The following is an 18,095-nucleotide window of genomic DNA, read 5'->3' on the forward strand; positions in this document are numbered from 1 at the left end:
TAATGCACTTTGAAGTTATTCAGTAAATGGAATGAAGTGCCTAGAAAGATGATTGATGGCATACAAAGAAGAAAATCATCTTTATAATATGTAAGCTCTTCATCTGATGAACCATGAGAATTCTGTTTTTAGGTGACTGTCGTTCTGTTTCTGAACATTTTGCCTCTTCAAACTCTCTAAGACAGGACCAAACAAAAGATGCCAAGTTATTTACAAAGGAGGAATCACAGGACATAAAAAGAACTAATATTTGATGTAAATTTCACATTTAAGATAAATAAAAATTTCATGACTTCTGGCATTCTATTTTTACCCTCACTCCAACACTCCAAGTAGCTTTTCTTAACCTTGCATTGCTTCTCACTTTTCTGGTGTTGGGGTGTGTGTGTGTGTGTGTGTGTGTGTGTGTGTGTGTGTGTGTGTGTTTGCTGAACCATTGAAAGTAAGTTGCCGATACTATGATATTTTACCCTTAAATATTTCAGCATGCATCTCCTGAGAATATTCTCATGAGTAGCCACAATACCATTATCACACCTGAGAAAAAAGTTTTTTTTTTTTTTATGAAAGCAGCATTCAGACATCAGATTAATGGGATTATAGAAAAGCAGGATGGGAAAAAATCAGAGTACTGCATAATAGTATCTTAGTTGTTTAAGGAATTGTGTTTAATGGTGACACATTTAGTGGTGACACATTTCTACTATTCTTTGTAGAGTAGTTTTTGTTTTCTTAAAATGGAAAAGTACAGGCTTTAGAATCAGATACCTGGGTTCAAATTCTGGCTCTGTTATTTATTACTTGGGTCAACTTGAATACGTAACCAAAATTCTTTGAGGGATAATTTGCTCCAGTGTAAAAGCAGGGATAATACCTACTTTGCAGAATTTTTATAAAGGTTAGCAATAATGTAACAAAACATTTGTACATACATTTGTACATGGGAACTCAGTAAATAGAAGATACTGAGTTATTTTTTCCCCCCAAATGAAAGGATTTACTGTTTCCTTCCTTTCTTTCTTTCTTTCTTTTTTTTTTTTGTTCAAATAACATCTTCAAATTTCTTAAATACTTCCTGGTGCAGTGAACCCATTAATGCTTTTTCCCTAATACACTGCCCCGTAATGTACTGCCTGATCCGAAAGAGTCACAGAATTGGAGAGGGAAGGGCTTTTGAACCCATTGCTCTGGTCTAGTGGCTCTCAAAAAAATGTTTTCAATAGCTGAATTATTTATTAAAGCAAAGTTCTATTTAAAACAGTATTTACTCTGCGTCAGGCATTGCTTTACATAACCTCAGTATATGAAGGGATAAAAGCAGAGTTTATCTGATGAGAACAGGGGTTGTATAGCTCAGAGTCTCCTGTGCTCACTCCTGGTTCCCACGGCATGGGCCCTTTCCACACTTCCCAGGCACGCTGAGACTAATGGAAATACATTTTAAAAACCACTAGTCCAAAGCCTTCATTGCAGTGATGAATAAGGTGGTTTTCTATAGTTGCCTCTGAGCAGCAACGAGTGTCCTTTCCTGCATTGCCACCAAAGAAAAACTGATTATGACACTAGTTAATTCTATCCAGAAATAAGCATGAAACTGACAGCAAGGTCTGAACATGAGTGAATTTCGCGTCAGAAAGTGTTGTCTTTTATCCTGAAATGCCACTCGTTAGTAAAAGTTCTGGGCATTTTTCTTGTATTGAGGCTAAAGTAGCATTTCTTAAAATGTGTTTTTCATGCACCTTTCAGGTGGGAGAAATTGTCGAAGCGGACAAGGAAACAGCAGCAATCTGAAGAATTCACCATCTGACCAAGATTTTCTGATCAAACCAATTGGAGAGAAGTTGCTTTCAAATCAAAGGTTTGTTTGGCTTCAATTCCCGACCCTCAAACAGAGAACCATTTAAAAAATCATGCTTGCCACAGACTGCTAAGGCAAGAAACAGATCATTATTCTTTTAGTTGGTCATCATAGATTATTTCTAGCATATTCGTATCTATAAAATTATTTGAATTCATTTCATAACTTCATTTTTTTCAATTCTGACAGTAAATCAGAGATTCCTGATTTGCTACATCTGTAAATGGACATTTGAACATCCATGAACCCCTTAAAATTATATGTGTATGTGTGTATTTTCTCAGGAAAGGGTCTATTACTTTCATCAGATTCTCAGAGAGGTCCAGATACAAAAAAGGTTAAGAACTACTTGGAAAAAAATTATTCAAATTAAACATACTTATTTTAAAATCTTTTAACAGAGATAGTCAAATTGCCCTCCAGGGAGAGTGTATCAGTCTAGATGCCTACTCGCAACGTGTAAGAATACTTTCCCTCTGTACTCTTACTAATATTAGGTATTCTTTTAAAAAATCTTTCCTTGTCTGATAGGCAGAAAATAATTTGTTGTTTTATTTTGCATATATTGAACTTTTTGGTGTATCTATTGACTAGTTATATTTCATCCATTGTGAACTTCCTATATGATTCCTTTAACCATTTTCCATTAGAGTGATATTTACTCTTTTTATTGCTCTATAAGAAATTGTCTATTATATATTGTCTGTTATATGTTTCTCAGTATGTCTTTTATCGTTGATTTGCTTTTTTCTCTGAATAGGCAGTTTCAATTTTTGCATAGTAATTTCCTTTATGGTTTCTGGTTTTGATGTTATGATTAGAAAGATCTGTTCCATGTGAATATTATACATTTACCTATATGGTGGTCCCACCCCCACTTATACAAGAGAGATATGTTCTAAGACCCCCAGTGGATTCCTGAAACCTCAGATATGGATTGTAACATTATATGTATTTGAATTGGTTTATCCCAAGAGTCCCCTTTCTGTTCTGCCTTATTTTTTTTTCAGCCTGCAGACGTGCCAATGTCTTTAGAGCAGTTCCAAGTTTTTGAAATAGAAATAATTGACACTGAAGGAAGATTTAAAGGATGAAACAGCTGGTATGTCCTAGAAATATGCCCTTGTACCCTTGGGAGAGGATGCTTATATATTTTTTTATGGCTGACTTTTATGATAAACCCTTGAGTACAGTTCAGACAGGCAGTGTGTAGGGATGTGCTCCTACTCACATCTTCCCATTGGTCGTTGCAAGAGAGAGGAATGAAAGATGAAGTCTCTTTTGAGGACCGACTCCATAATGACTGTTTTGAGAGTTCTTTTTCTCTTCTTTCTTCTCTCTCCTCTTCCTCCTCCTCCTTTTTAAATCCTGACAAGTAATGTATATCTTGCTATTAAAAACTATATTATCATAACACTGTGCCATCTGAAATGACATGATGAGGATTCATACTATGTGTTGTCTGGCTTCAATTAATGGTAGTGGTAATAATACATGACACGAGCAACAGGGGACCTCTACTGAACAGTTACTATGTCTAAGGCACCATGTCGTTTAGTCTTCACAATAAATCTCATTATCCTCATTTTACAGATGAAGAAATAGAGGCACAGAGAGATTGATTTACTAATCTAAGGTCACACAGCTAGAAAGTGATGAATTCGAACCCACGTATTTTTCCAGAGCTGATATTCTTGCCCACTATGCTGTACTACCTCTTCATATTTGTACTTGTCATAGAATAACAGGATTTTGGTGCTGGAAAGGAATGCTTATTGATGTCTCACCTTTTATCTCCTTTAAGTCTTGAGATCTTTTTTAGGACTGGGAATATATATTTGGAAGTGATTTAATATCTCTATCTTCTATTAGTAGAAAGGATGTGGAGAGGGAAGAAGAGTAAAGAAAATCATTTTCCTGGGTGAAGAAGAGGAGAAGCTAACTTTTCCGACCAGGAATTCCAGTGCATTGAGAGGAAGAAATACAATGAATGTGAAGGCCTGGTATCATCAGCTGGCATCACTAGCTCTCTTTCAGGCTTGGGGAGTCCCTGTTGGATGCTTGTCTGCCTGTTAGGGAGCCCAGATCCAGGCAGATCTCTTCATTTTAGAGAGGTGGAAACTGAGGGTCGTAGAGGCCCAGGCCATCAGTAAGTTATTTCAGTTAAAGGGAATGGGCCATGGTCTGTCATTCATAAACGTAGAGTTTGTGCCTGTCTTGTATACGCCTCTGTTTGTAGAGACCAACAATAAATAGTGAGAGGATAAATATGGGTTTAATGAATTCATTTTCATTACTTAAGGTGGGTGGTCACACTCTTGATTTCTTACCTTTGTGCCTGGTTTTCCAGTGGCCCCGCTGGCACTGCCGTATGAGGCGTTCCATTTGGAGATGACAGGAGGAAAAGTAAAGACTGCCATCTTTTTCTTTTGAAAACTCCACTCACTACGCCCTGAGATCTTACTGGCTGTTGTTGAGCTCAACATCTTAATATCAGCAATTGCTAATGATGGCCATGGTACCTGGGCTTTACCTTGTCTCGCACACGTGCGTCTGGAGGTTAGAGTATGAGAAGGGAAGAAATTTCAGCATGTAAATATCTCAGTTCCAGAAGAATAACTTGATTAAAATCTTCAGAGAAAGGCAGCCACTTTTATTACTGAATGGCTGATGCTACTCCCAGGACCCCAAGCAACTGTAAAATTTTATCTCCCTTCTAGGTAAATCAATTAAATTACACCAAAATATTAGTTTTGGAGTTCATCAAGACACCTTTAACGTGTCCTTTCATTTTCATTTGCCTTTTGACAGGTTCTAATCACTGATTTATTCAAGCTTGCGGAAGAGTCTGACGATATGAAGTCCAGATGTTCCCCCAGTGTTGTTAGAGGCTGCCATGACGCAAAGAGAAAAGCCGCTAAAACTGTAGCTGGCCTGAAGACATTGGGTGGCAGGCTGAGGAAGGAGTTACACATGTCGTTTAACCTGCTCTTCCCTGTGGCACAGCCATAAGAAAGAATAAATGGCAAAAAACCACCACGTTCTAGATTACTGGTAAAAAGAGGTTAATTAATTTTAGAAGGTATTAACTAAGGGTTCACAGCAAATCACCTAAGGACTAGTTAAGCAGTTTTTCTCTCTTAACTAAGTCAATGTTTTGGTGCCACCTAGTGGTGAGAAATGGAACTGCAAAGTAGTCTTGCCCACTGGGGCACGAAAGGCCTCAGAAGTAAGAGTTGGCAGAGTCTCAGGAAAAACATCTTCCTTCTAACCTGCTTAGCAACTTTTAGACTTTTTAGCATGTTCGCTCATTAAACAAAATTCCTACTGAAATTGTGCTAATCATGCCAAAAGAAATTTGGTAGGAGTACTCTTAACTGATCTTTTAAACCAAATACTTAAAAAAAAATTGCAATTGATTGTAGAAAAGTAATGAATAATTAGCAAACTTTTGACTTCAAGTCATCCTAATAAATAGCAACATAATGATTACTATAGTAAATCCTAACCAGACCAAGAACAGAGTTTGATAATTTTTAAAAGAAGAGCTAGGAGATTGGTGGGTTTTCTTTTCCTTTATAAGGTACCTTAGGAAAGTAGTTGAAGAAGAAGATTAAGGAATATTTCAAGGCAGATTACATCATTAGAAATTAAGAACAATAAGGAAAGTTTCAAGTATGATTAAATAAATTGAAGTCCAGTTGTACTTAAAGACTTTTCTGGAAGATATGGAAGGATGATCCTTGCCATGGGAAGTTGCTAGTTCATTTCTTAGTAATAATCTTCAAGCAATGAAGAGTTTTAATATGAAAATTTCAACCAGTTGCCCTGAGCTCAGTGCGCAAACACAAGGGGGAGCTGTCATGGCCCAAGAGATTTTTTTTTTTAAATTAGGGGTATGAGAATGTTTAGGCCTAGTGAAACATCAGGATGGATTCTACGGAGATGGACTTCTCTTTTAATATAGCTGTTGAAAATGGAGAAATTCTCAGATTACCAATGGGTTCAGCTCGACCCTGACTTACTACTACAGACCAAGGGAAGGACTGGGTGATATCTTTTAAGCCTTGTTTGTCTCTCTGAACTTGATTCCAAACAGTGTTTTCTTGTAGAGTTCAATATTTACCCAGTCATAACCTAATTTAATGGCAGCATTAGTTAGAATGGTACAGCTGGGGTTAAGCATACTTCACTATCCATGAGCTCAAGGTTGTCCTACTAGAGAGGAAATGATGAAAAGAAAGGGTTTTCTGATTATTTGGCTTAAAAGCTCTTCCGAATTTAGGGGAAGGAGGTATTAGCCTTTCACTTGTCATTCTGAACTCTTAGTTCCCCAAAAAAGATGCTGAGTGATAAGATTGGACCAGAATATATAGATTCATGTTGTTTTTTTAATAACATATTTTATACATGACTTTCCAACAAAAATATACATTGTAATAATTGTATTTGACTTAGAATCTAAAAAAATATGTGTATTAGACAATATAAAATTAAAGTAGATACGTTTTGCCCAGAAAGAAAAAATGCCATAAATAATTATTTAAATATTTAAAATAGGCAAAATATACAACTAGGAATGTAAAACCCTTATAAGAGAGGATACCTCTCCTTGGAGAGAGAGGCAATACGGAAAGAAGATTAAGAGCTACAAACTGATGCCAAATGTATTTTTTTTTTCTGCTCTCAACTCTGCCACTTAGCATTTTGGCCTTGAGAACATCACTTAACATCTCTGTGCCTTTGTTCCCTCAACTGTGTGAAATTTCTTGAAAGACTACATGGCACCTTGTTTCGATTATTGTTAGTTTAGATCTAGATGGTTGTTACCAGCATGTGATGTCAGGACCTGCTGAAGACTAGTGCTTCTTTTGCTGTCAGAGCGTGGTTTAGGAGGCTGCCTATAGCTCTTTTGACAGCGGGCAACTTTCCCTCCAATATTTTCTTATGATAGTTTTTCAAATACACAGAAAAGTTTTAAAGAATTATGGCAACTACCCATTTACCCAGAACCTAGATTATATACTTTTAACCTTTCACAATCATTTTATGCATTTTAACATGTTCCCTAACAGTGGAGACACAAAAACGGGGCCTAATTCTTCCCTAGTCATAAGCCTTTTCAAAAGATGCTGAACTTTAAGAGTTTAAGCAGCAGATTTTTCTCTTAATTGATCATTATATCAAATTTAGTATTCTCAGTCCATTTTGCTGGGCAGGGGGTGATTTATTTAAAAATCATGGAAGCCTACCGAGGCTTTTCAGATTACTTACTGGGAAAGGCCCTGCAGTAGCCTGAACAGGGACCCTCATTTCCACCTCCAGCCATGCATGGCTAAAACGGGTGTAGCTCTGTGCCAAAAGAGCGGCGGAACCTGTTCCTCCGACTCTTTCCTTGGATGGCTCCAAGGAATCAGCCAAGGTAGTCACTAATTCTGCCTTATTAGGTTGGGAGGTCGGCTAAATCAATCTGGCAAGGATTGTGGACCTACCCATCCATTATTTTGTTTTCTCACTAAATATTAATTAAATACATACTTCAGTGTACGAGGTACTGTCCTAGGCACAGACCACTAACAATCAAATATTATGAACCCTGTGGGCCAATGGGACAAAAATAGCTAAGCATATTTTCTAAACTTTGTTGGCACCTATCCTAACCTCTGTGATTTGCCAAATTTCTTCAACCACACACAATTTGAATCTAAACAAGGGTTCCTTTGTAGACTCTGCCCTAAGTGTCTTTAGAGGGAGATCTCACTCGATTATAAAAATGAAGTCTTTTGCAAATATGAAGCTGGAATTAAACAATCCTAATAACAACCTATGACTTGTGCTTTACGGCTTCATTCCAGTCTCCATTCAACTGCTGATCCTGCAATTCCTGTAAGCACAACTCCCACTGAGGTTAATGGGAGTGTTATGTGAATGTAAGTTCTGTACTTAGTCTTCTCCTGCTGAGTGAGCCTTGCTTGTCTTGGACTGACGGCCATCCTGTTCCCCTACGGGAACACTCTAGCCCCTCCTTTCATTTAGTAGAGCCATGTGGCAGTGCTATGCTCCAGGTGAGGGGAAAATCAATTTGGAACAAAAACGCCCTGCCCTCATGCTACTCTATTGCCTCATTTAATAGCACAATGCCTCACATACGTTGCCCAGAAGCCAGAAAGAATAAAAACAAATGGTAAACTGATAACATTCTGGGTGCACTGTAAGCCACACTTGGATCTACTAACTTTTAAAACTAGGCTTATATACAATGGAATATTAACCATAAGAAGAGATGAAATACAGCCATTTGCGACAACATAGATGGACCTCGAGATAATCATGCTAAGTGAAATAAGCCAGACAGAAAAAGTTAAACATCATATATCATTTATATGTGGGATATAAACCTAAAAGCAAGAAATGAACAGGACAAACAGAGACTCGTGGTCATGGACAATAGACTAGTGGTTACTAGAGAGTAGCAGGGAAGAGGGAGGTAGATGGGGTAAATGGGGTCAAATATGTGGTGACAGAAAGAAATCTAACTATGGGAGGTGAACACACAGTGCAAACATATATATGCCTACTGTTAAAGTGTACAGATGAAACTTATTGGATTTCGTTAACCAATGTCACCATAAAAATAAATAAAGAAAAAATAAAAAGTTTAGCACAAAAAAATAAACTAACGAAAAAAATCCCTTAGGCCTAAAGCCATTAACTTTCTCACTCATGGAATGGAAAGTCAGGCAGGACGCAGATCTTTCTAGATTTGGCTCTGCTGCTGAACTCATTACCTGCCCGTAGGAAAATCAGTTGTTTACTTTAGGATTCACTTTTCCCATCTGTAAAATGAGGGTGTTGAACTCATTCCTCTAAGTTCCCATCCAGGCTTAGAAACAGATTTATGGGTCTAGATTCCAGATCAATAACAGAATTTTAAAAACTGAATTAGTTGCACACATTTATAAATCGGGTTTTACATAAAATGTGAATTTCTGGCTTCTCTTAAAAGATTGGAAATGCTGGCCGCATTTCTGCCACAGCTGTCACGGCCCTTTCAGGCAGGGCATGTTCCTTCTCCACCGTCCCTGCCCAGTCAACTTTATTGACTTTTCGAGTTCGTAGCCCTGTTTTTGGACTAGAGATAGCACGGTTTCATCAAAGTTATAAGTGAGTTTTATTTTTTAAAAATTTTATTATAGTTCAAATGATGGAAGGTTGATGGCTTAATCTATGCCTCTGACTTACATATTTAATTCATTACAAGCAGAAGCCAAAAAAGTCACCTGGAGATTTGCAGGGATGTTCCAGCAGGTCACAGAGAGTGTTGGAGCTGCTTATGGTAATTTGACATATGACTCAGAGCCTAATTGTGTCAGGTGAGGTGGCCTGGACAGTTTATTCTCTGTTCTCAGAGTTAACAAGCTTCCATCACATAACTTTCTTTGTGAATATTAAATGGGCATCCTCTGGAAAGCAAATCCTCAAAATGTCAAGTCACTAAAGAGGAAAGGTTTTCACAGCAAGGGCAGAGGGACTTGTGTGGCTTCTTGGCTTAGTAGTTAATCTTTTATTAACTGTCCTTATTTTTTTTTTTTTCTTATTAACCTTATTATTCCTTTCAATGGGCTCTAACCAGGGAAATGTTGTGAAGGAGGTATTTTAATTTTCGCTTTTAAATTATGTATCAGAAGCCCGTGAAGCCCATGCAACCATTTAAAAATGGTGATTTCTCGTGGTGATGAGGATTCATAAACTGAGCTAAATACCCCAAGTTATTTCATGACTTAAAATAAGTCCCTTAATACTCCCTTGCAATGCTGTTTTTTCTAACATTACAGAAGAGAAAACCAAGGCTGAAGATATTTAAATGACTTGCACGATGGGAGTACAATCTAAGTGTTAGAGCCAAGACTAGAACTAGGTCTTCTGACCCCTGTACTACTGTATTACAAGGTTTGTCCTTTCTCTCTTAAGGGGAATTCCTAAATTTAAAAATATAGAAATAAAAAGGGAAATGATTACTATAACAGTAAGGATGATGGTTACATCTAGGGCAGAGGAGAGGCATATGATCCAAAAGGGATACATAGGGATTTGCTCGACTAGGGGTGATTCCTTTACCGTTGTAAATGATTATAAAATGAATATAATCTTTGCCTGGGACTGTCCCAGTTTAAGCCTTAAACTAGGTTAATTATTAATAGAACCATTTTTCATCTCAAATGAGTTCTGTTTTAGATGATAAGTTGTGTAGTGAGCTATTATACAGTTGTGTTTTATGCACTTTTATACATATTTATTGTATTAAAATTTTTTTTTTAAAGTTTGAAAAATATATCAGGAAATCTGAGCTATGATCAAGATTCTAGGTCATCTTGGGAAACCTTATGTTCACTCTGAGATTCATGCTTACTGTATAGACCACAGTGGCAGCACTTGTGATTCAGGTGTGATTCCCGGACAGATGGTGTGGTGTCCGCTCTCTGTTTTCTGGCACTCCTGTGGCATGAGATAGTTATTTCTGTTTCTTTGTCCTAGAAGTGGCTGAAGAAGTAGTGTATCCCATAGTCCTAATTGTGAAGGTCAGCCGAGGAAGGATACGAGAAAGTGCTTTGTGACCCATGAAGGTGTTTTTCCACATGGAGTGGCAGAAGTTCCATAAATTCCTAAATGGCAGGGCCCAGCATCACTGCACTGGCCCCTAGCAGTTAATCTTCCTAGTACACAGCTCTTCTACTTAGAACTTTTTATAGCTCCTCATTGCCTACTGAATGAAATCCGAACTCCTAAACTTGGCAATCAACCCACCATGAACCAACCCCAACCGACTTTCCAACGTTATTCTTGTTGTTGCTCTTCAAGGAATACAGAACCAAATTTGAACACATGGTGTTCCAAAAATGCTGCTCCCTTTCCAACCTCACCTCACACTTTTCTCTCCATTAGAATGCCTTTTCCTCCTCCTGCTCTTTCCTCCATTAGAATCCCTTTGTCATAGACTGAATATTTCTGTCCCCACCCCAAAGTCATATGTTGAAGCCCTAACCCCCCAGTGTGGCAATATTTGGGGACGGGCCTCTAAGGTTAAATGAGATAATAAAGATGGGGTCCTGAGCCAATAGGATTAGTGTCTTTTTAAGAAGAGACACCAGAGTGCTTGTATTCTCTCTCCAAGCATGGGCTCAGAGAAAAGGCGGTGTGAGGACAAAGGGCTGAATGCAAACTGGGAAGAGAGCACTCACCAGAAATTAACCCTGCAAGACTTTGATCTGAGACCTCTACTCTCCAGAACTGTGAGAAAATAAATCTGTTGTTTAAGCAACCCAGTCTGATATTTTGTTATGGCAGTCCAAGCAGACTAAGACAGCCTTCTTGAAATAGATCTTACATCTGCATATCCAAAATCTATTTGTCAAGACCATGAAGCTTTCTTCAATTCCTCCACTTTATTCGTACTTCTTTTTAAGACATTGGATATTCTATCCTGTATTATGTAGTTATTTAGTACATATTTCCTAATCTCCCTACTAGTAAGTTTTTGGGGGTAACCTCTGATTCAATATTACAGTGCCACAACACCTAGTACTTTGCCTGAAACTTTTAAAGGCACCCTCTCTATATTAGCTGAGTGAATGAATGAATGAATAAGAGAAAAAAGAAATGGTGTGAGAAGTAAAATGGAAACTTTATTTAAAAATTAAAGGGGAAGCAGATTTGAGATGTGGTTTTAATAAATGGGGAGAAATAAGTTAAATCTTCAGTTTAGTGATGTTTAAAAGGAAACAAAAAATTAGGTATCTCAGAGGAACTAAAAATAGAATATTTTCCACTGAGATCTGACATACTGTTTGTCTATACATGGGGAGTTTGACTCATTATTGGAGTAGAATTTTTGCTCCAACTTCAGAGGATGTGGAAAAAAGACCATGGGAATGAACTCAGCTGGTATGGGGAAACTGACATTTTTTGACTAGACTCCTAATCATAAATTAAAGCTCTGGTATCAGACCCATGTAGGTCTGAATCTTCAGGGAGGCTCAGAATTGGACATTCAGAACCTGTTCTTCCCCCTGCAGTCAGTCCCATTCCTAGTTACCATCTCCCTGTGGGAGTCATTCTTATCTCCCATTTCTTCCTCGCTCCCCAAATGCAGTTTTTAAATTTAGAGTTTTTAAATGGGCAATAGTCACATGGGTCAACATTAAACACCAGGCAAGCGAAAAGTTTCCCTAAAATCACAACCTGGGCTGAGTGTTTTAATCATAATGGTAAGGATAATCGAGCTCAGAAACTTTCTTACATCTTTGTTTGGTCCAAGGCTGAGTTGGAGGCTTGGAAAGCACATCCTAAAAGATTCTAGTAAATCCCACAGTTGCAGGAGAAACGATGGACTTGTAGCAGCAGGACCTTTTTCTCTGAGTTGCCCAGAAGATCAAGGGGAGAGTAGAAGAAGGAAGTGGGTGACAACACAGAGTGCAGGAGACTTCTTGGGGCTCCCCATGGGAGGTTCAGGAGGGTCAGGCTCTCTGGGAGAAGGACGGTGGAAGAGTGGGGTGCTGTCGGCTGCCCAGGGAGAAAGGAAGTGTCAGAGTGGGAAGTGGAAAGGGGCAACCTGCATTGTTGGTGGCTCCCTCACACCCTCCTGAGACTCCAGGCTCTGGATCCTTGAGGAACTCGGACCCTTCTCAAGGGAGGAAGTTTTCATTCTGTCAAAAAGTCATGATTTTCTTTCTCTTCCTACTCCAGTGACACTGTCCAGCAAATATCTAGAAAAAGAGAGAACAAGGAAAGTCCAAAATAAAAAGCCAGAAAAGTTCTCTAGAGAAGGTAAATGGAATTGCTAACTTCATTCATTCATTCATTCATTCATTCATTCATGCCCACTATTGTGAAAAGTTCTCAATTGACCTAAAAGAGTTCTGTGTTTAAACAAAAAGACAACATTGCTTCAGGGGGAACAGATTTGAGTTTGGGTAACTCCAGCATTTGCCCAGTTGTTTTTCCTTAGAAGATCTGGTGCTATGGTGCAATTAACATGTCACTGTTGAGGCAATAACTTTGAATGTTTTTCTACAACTAGAAGATTTTCTGGGGGGCGGTGGAAGCTTCTTTATAAAATTAGAGCTTTATATTGAGAAACAAAGTGCATAGAGAGTCACTTGGTGTTTTACCTGCAATCTTTAAAATTAAACTCTAAAAGACTTTCAGGTCTGGATGCAGTGCCTCCCCAAACCCCTGACCTTGCAGACCTGGGAATTTACCCCTTGCACATGAGGGAATTAAACAGTCGTTCTTTCCCTTTAGTATCCAGTGAAGGATTATGGCAAGAGAGAATTACGGAAGAGAGAATTAGAGAGAATGTCAGGGAAGGAGTTTGCTAGGAGGTGCTGGCTTTACCTAAATGACTTACGTAAAGTCAGAGTCAGAACCTACCTAAGATTAGATATCTGAAGCAACAATTTAGCAATCTTGGGCCTTTGGTAGCCCTTTTTAGAGGTGAAATATGTTTAGAATTCAAGTTTTTGCTGTAATTTTTTTATTCCAGATTTAAAAAGTGATCCCTAGAAGCAAAGTTTGCCCTTGCCCTCCATTCCTCCAGGTAGACAGACTGGAATCCCCTGGAAGTCACGATGATTCCGCAGCAGCAGTCTCTCTCTAAAGAGAGGGCAATTCCTTGAACTAAAAAGCCTCCAAACTTGAAGGAAAATCCCTCTCGCTAAGGAAAAAGTACTTATCTAAATTGCTCTGTGTCGTGGGTGTACATGAAGAATATGAACCCCCTCCTAAAATAAACACCACTCTGCAATTCCCTGGGTGAATTTGAGCATGGCTTATTTTAAACTATATTGTAAAATGTCCTTTCTAACATTTTTGCTATGACGTTTTGAATTTCTAACTTGCTTCTAAATTGCTGAATGCCACACTTCCCTGACTATTCTAGCGTACTCTGAAACACACAGGAAGCATCTGTAGGTTTGGTGAGCTCTCCCTCACCCACTTCTCTGCACGCTAATTTCAAAAGCGTACATTCAGCATTTGTGAGCCTTTAATCATCTGCCCTCTTAGGTCACTTGTACTCACACTTTTTATGAAATTAAAGGTTTCACTTTCAATCAGCTGATTTAAAGGACCATATCTATCCTTAACCTTTGTCAATTATCTCCAAAAAGCTCAACATTTTTTCTCTTCTAAACTTCGATAATGCTTTTCATAAATGCATGCCAAGTTTGCGAATCTGTTTTGTTTTTTTTTACTTCTGAGCTTATTTTTTCAAATATAGCAGTATGAGAATTGGGGATGGGAGAAAGCATCACCAGAAACTGAAGGGCCAGAAGCAGAATTGGAGACATTACTTGAAATAATCAGAATAAAAACTCTTTAATTTCTTTAATATTCTACAAATATTGTTTTATTGTTTTGAATACTTACCATTGTTCCAGGCTTTGGTGATACAGAAGTAAATAAAATAGACAGAATCCTTGCCCTCAGGAAGCTCAAGTTCTAGTGGAAGGAGACGGATAAGAAACTAAATTAAGGAAAATAAAGCATAGACGGAGTACAGAGAATGTTTACTAATTTTAAAAGGTGGCCTTTGAGCAGTCTTGAAGGAGGTGAACTAAGGGGCTAGGCTGACATCTGGGGAGAGTCCTCGACACAGGAAACGACAGCAAGTGCACAGTCTCCCAGGGGAGTGTCTTGGAGACACTCCTACTCTTTCAGTAAGCATGGAATGGGATCCATGGAATATATACTTTCAGTGAGAATACGAGGGATTCCTATGACTTGGAAGATGGGGAAACTGCTTAACTCTAACCTCCCCACTTTTCGCACTTATTTTGGAAAGATTGCAGGGTGCCCATGAGGCCGGCAGGTGGCGCCACCTGACCGTGAGCTGGAGAGTACTCGCGACCTATAGGTGCAAGCGAGAAGCTCCAGGAGAGCGAATCGTGCCGTGTTGGGGACACCTAGCTGCTGCTTATCTCGGGAGGAGAGGCGCGCACGAGTAGAAGAGGGAGGCGCGGCAGGTGCCCGGCTTCATTTTAGGACACTGTATCTTAAGCTGTCCCTAGTTGGCTTCTTGGGCTCCTAGGAAAGGAAGGCGCAGCCCCCTCTGCAAGGACATTGAACGCTGAGCTTGCAACGCGATGCAGCGAGAACCGGCCACCTCGCGCTACAGGACAAAAGTCTAAGCACGCGAACCTAAGATCCGGATCTGCTACCGAGGCCCCAAAGAGAACGGCGGGTTTGAGGACGGCCCCTTTTCAATGGCAGCGGGACAGAAGGCCCCGCCCACTTTCGTACAGCTCTCATCTGTGACTGGCTCTGAGGCCTCGGCTGGCCACGCCTCCTCCCCTCGCACATACACAAGAGTCACGCGCCTTTCAGTTGGAAACTTGGCGTGCTGAGGAGGACCGTGGTTCTCATCTCTCCACCCACCTGCCTTGCTATTGGTCTGCGGTGCGGCTCGCAACCACGCCCCCATTCCAGCCCCCTGGCTGGGAGGGCGGGCTCCGGCTCGTAATTGGCTGTTCTGCCTGCCTCTCGCGGGAGCGGCTGGCGCTTTCCCCTCCCTTTCCCGCCTCCCGCGAGCCTCCAGGTTCCTTAGCTGGCCCAGGCCGAGTCAGTGTCAGTCAGAGAGACGGACTGCTGAGCACTGGGTGCGGACGCTCGGTTGCAGTCTCGTCCAGGGGCCGGTGCCTATACTCGTGCCGCCGAGTGGGAAGGATGAAGCGGCAGCTGCAGCAGCCACCCTATGATTGGCTGTGGCGCTTGTGAACCCGAAGTAAAGATGGCGGACGGGCAGGCAGCCGCCGCACTGCCCACTTGGAAGATGGCGGCGCGCCGCAGCTTCAGTGCCCGCGGCCGGGGGGTCTTGCAGGCGGCGGCGGAGCGGCTGCTGCCGCTGTTACTGCTGAGCTGCTGCTGTGGCGCGGGAGGCTGCGCAGCGGCCGGCGAGAACGAGGAGACGGTGATCATCGGGTTGCGGCTGGAGGACACGAACGACGTGTCGTTCATGGAAGGGGGGGCGCTGCGGGTGAGCGAGCGGACTCGGGTCAAGCTGCGGGTGTACGGGCAGAACATCAACAACGAGACGTGGTCCCGCATCGCCTTCACCGAGCACGAGCGGCGGCGCCACAACCCCGGCGAGCGCGGGCTGGGTGGCCCCGCGCCGCCAGAGCCGGACAGCGGCCCCCAGCGCTGCGGCATCCGTACATCAGATATCATCATCTTGCCCCATATCATTCTCAACCGCCGTACCTCGGGCATCATTGAGATCGAAATCAAACCACTGCGCAAGATGGAGAAGAGCAAGTCCTATTACCTGTGCACATCTCTGTCCACTCCAGCTCTGGGCGCCGGCGGTCCGGGGTCCGCGGGTGGCGCCGTCGGGGGCAAGGGCGGCTCCGGAGTAGCCGGGCTCCCGCCGCCCCCGTGGGCCGAGACCACCTGGATTTACCACGATGGCGAGGACACCAAGATGATCGTGGGCGAGGAGAAGAAGTTCCTGCTGCCCTTTTGGTTGCAGGTGATCTTCATTTCGCTGCTTCTGTGCCTGTCGGGCATGTTCAGCGGCCTCAACCTGGGGCTCATGGCCCTGGACCCGATGGAGCTGCGTATCGTGCAGAACTGCGGCACCGAGAAGGAGAAGAATTACGCTAAGCGCATCGAGCCTGTGCGCAGGCAGGGCAACTACCTGCTGTGCTCGCTGCTGCTGGGCAACGTGCTGGTCAACACCACGCTCACCATCCTGCTCGACGACATCGCTGGTTCAGGCCTGGTGGCGGTGGTGGTCTCCACCATCGGCATCGTCATCTTTGGGGAGATCGTGCCCCAGGCCATCTGCTCTCGTCACGGCCTGGCTGTGGGGGCCAACACCATCTTCCTCACCAAGTTTTTCATGATGATGACCTTCCCCGCTTCTTACCCAGTCAGCAAGCTGCTGGATTGCGTCCTGGGCCAGGAGATAGGCACAGTTTATAACCGGGAAAAACTGCTAGAGATGCTCCGGGTCACAGACCCGTACAACGACCTCGTTAAGGAGGAGCTGAACATCATCCAAGGGGCGCTGGAGCTCCGTACTAAGACTGTGGAGGACGTGATGACCCCGCTCCGGGACTGCTTCATGATCACTGGGGAAGCCATTCTGGACTTCAATACCATGTCGGAGATCATGGAGAGCGGCTACACTCGCATACCGGTATTCGAGGGGGAGCGCTCCAACATCGTGGACCTCCTTTTTGTGAAAGACTTGGCCTTCGTGGATCCAGATGACTGTACTCCCTTGAAAACCATCACTAAATTTTATAACCACCCCTTGCACTTTGTTTTCAATGACACCAAGTTGGACGCTATGCTGGAAGAATTTAAGAAAGGTGGGAAATTTTGGTCTTTCATTGGCTTGCTCTTTCTCTCTCTACATCCTTCTCCCTGCTTGAGCTCTCGACCCTCAGACCAACCCCTCCCCCCCAAGCCGAGTTGACTGGAATTTCTCCTCTTTTTTAATTGCAAAGTTGAAAGGCGTCGCGGATTTGGGGATGGGTTGAACTAGTAAGCGCTTCTAGATTCTTTAAAAGCACAAAACTGCCATCACTTGCTTTTTCCCATATCAAAAAAGCAGGCTTCCTATTTTCTGTGCACGATTCTTTTTCCGGGTCTCTGGTCTTGGGGGGTCTACTGCATTCATTGCCGGGTTCTGAGAGGGTAGATGAAAGGAGAGGCGGCTGATGCCATGCTATGCCATTTAGTTGACATGTACTAATCGCAGGCATTTGGGAAATATTTTAACAACTTTTCTAAAGCCAACACAATCCTTTTTCTCGTCCTTAAACATTCAATGAAGTTTCAGAGATTGGAAGTGCAGTTTCAATAGCTTCTGTGCCTGGTTGTCTGGTGACCTGTGGGGGAAATTGAGATCTGCCTTTGATGGTAAGGGGTGGGATAAGCCAAATATCGCCAAAAAAAATTCACTTATTTGGATGCGATTTGCCTTAGTTAGAAAAGAGGGGTTTTTAAACGCTGAAGTTTTTTATTAATGTGTAACTCAGAAAGACTAGAGGTAAGTTAACCTTTTACTAGGCTATATTTTGTCTAGCTTTCTTAGCTATTTGTTTATATTTACCTGACAACTAATAAAATTTCTTAAACCAAGTGCAATTTTGGCAGAAAGCTTCAACTTTTAACAATGAGATGAATCCTTCTATTATGGTTTATTTATTTCTTGAGTCTTTCTGGTGTAAAA

The 18,095-nt window shown here is 41.6% G+C and overlaps 1 protein-coding gene and 2 long non-coding RNA genes across 8 annotated transcripts in view; 2 read left to right on the top strand and 1 right to left on the bottom strand.

Annotated features, from left to right (window-relative positions):
* Window positions 1–8,458: 8,458 nt before the first annotated feature.
* Window positions 8,459–11,177, top strand: LOC107515565. Its single transcript, XR_001598040.2, has 2 exons — window positions 8,459–9,808; window positions 10,394–11,177. It is a non-coding gene; the product is annotated as an uncharacterized LOC107515565 (long non-coding RNA).
* A 277-nt stretch (window positions 11,178–11,454) lies between these two features.
* LOC107515564 lies at window positions 11,455–15,303 on the bottom strand. The gene is made up of 3 exons (XR_001598039.2): window positions 15,056–15,303; window positions 14,285–14,356; window positions 11,455–12,621 (listed from the first exon to the last, which is right to left on the bottom strand). It is a non-coding gene; the product is annotated as an uncharacterized LOC107515564 (long non-coding RNA).
* Window positions 15,304–15,455: 152 nt separating this feature from the next.
* CNNM2 (cyclin and CBS domain divalent metal cation transport mediator 2) overlaps window positions 15,456–18,095 on the top strand; it is a 128,235-nt gene continuing 125,595 nt past the window's right edge. For 2 of the 6 annotated variants that reach the window (XR_001598037.2, XM_016154495.2), the window contains exon 1: window positions 15,459–17,229. Coding sequence is in view for 4 of the 6 variants with exons in the window: in XM_016154495.2 (XP_016009981.1) it covers window positions 15,609–17,229 (1,621 nt within the window). In the remaining 2 variants the exon portion in view is untranslated. Of the gene's footprint in view, window positions 17,230–18,095 lie in introns of all 6 variants that reach the window. The other 4 variants (XR_001598038.2, XM_036223024.1, XM_016154493.2 and 1 more) reach the window with 4 other exon arrangements.

This window comes from Rousettus aegyptiacus, unplaced genomic scaffold, assembly GCF_014176215.1.
Source record: "Rousettus aegyptiacus isolate mRouAeg1 unplaced genomic scaffold, mRouAeg1.p scaffold_m13_p_6, whole genome shotgun sequence".
Taxonomy (NCBI): Eukaryota; Metazoa; Chordata; class Mammalia; order Chiroptera; family Pteropodidae; genus Rousettus; species Rousettus aegyptiacus.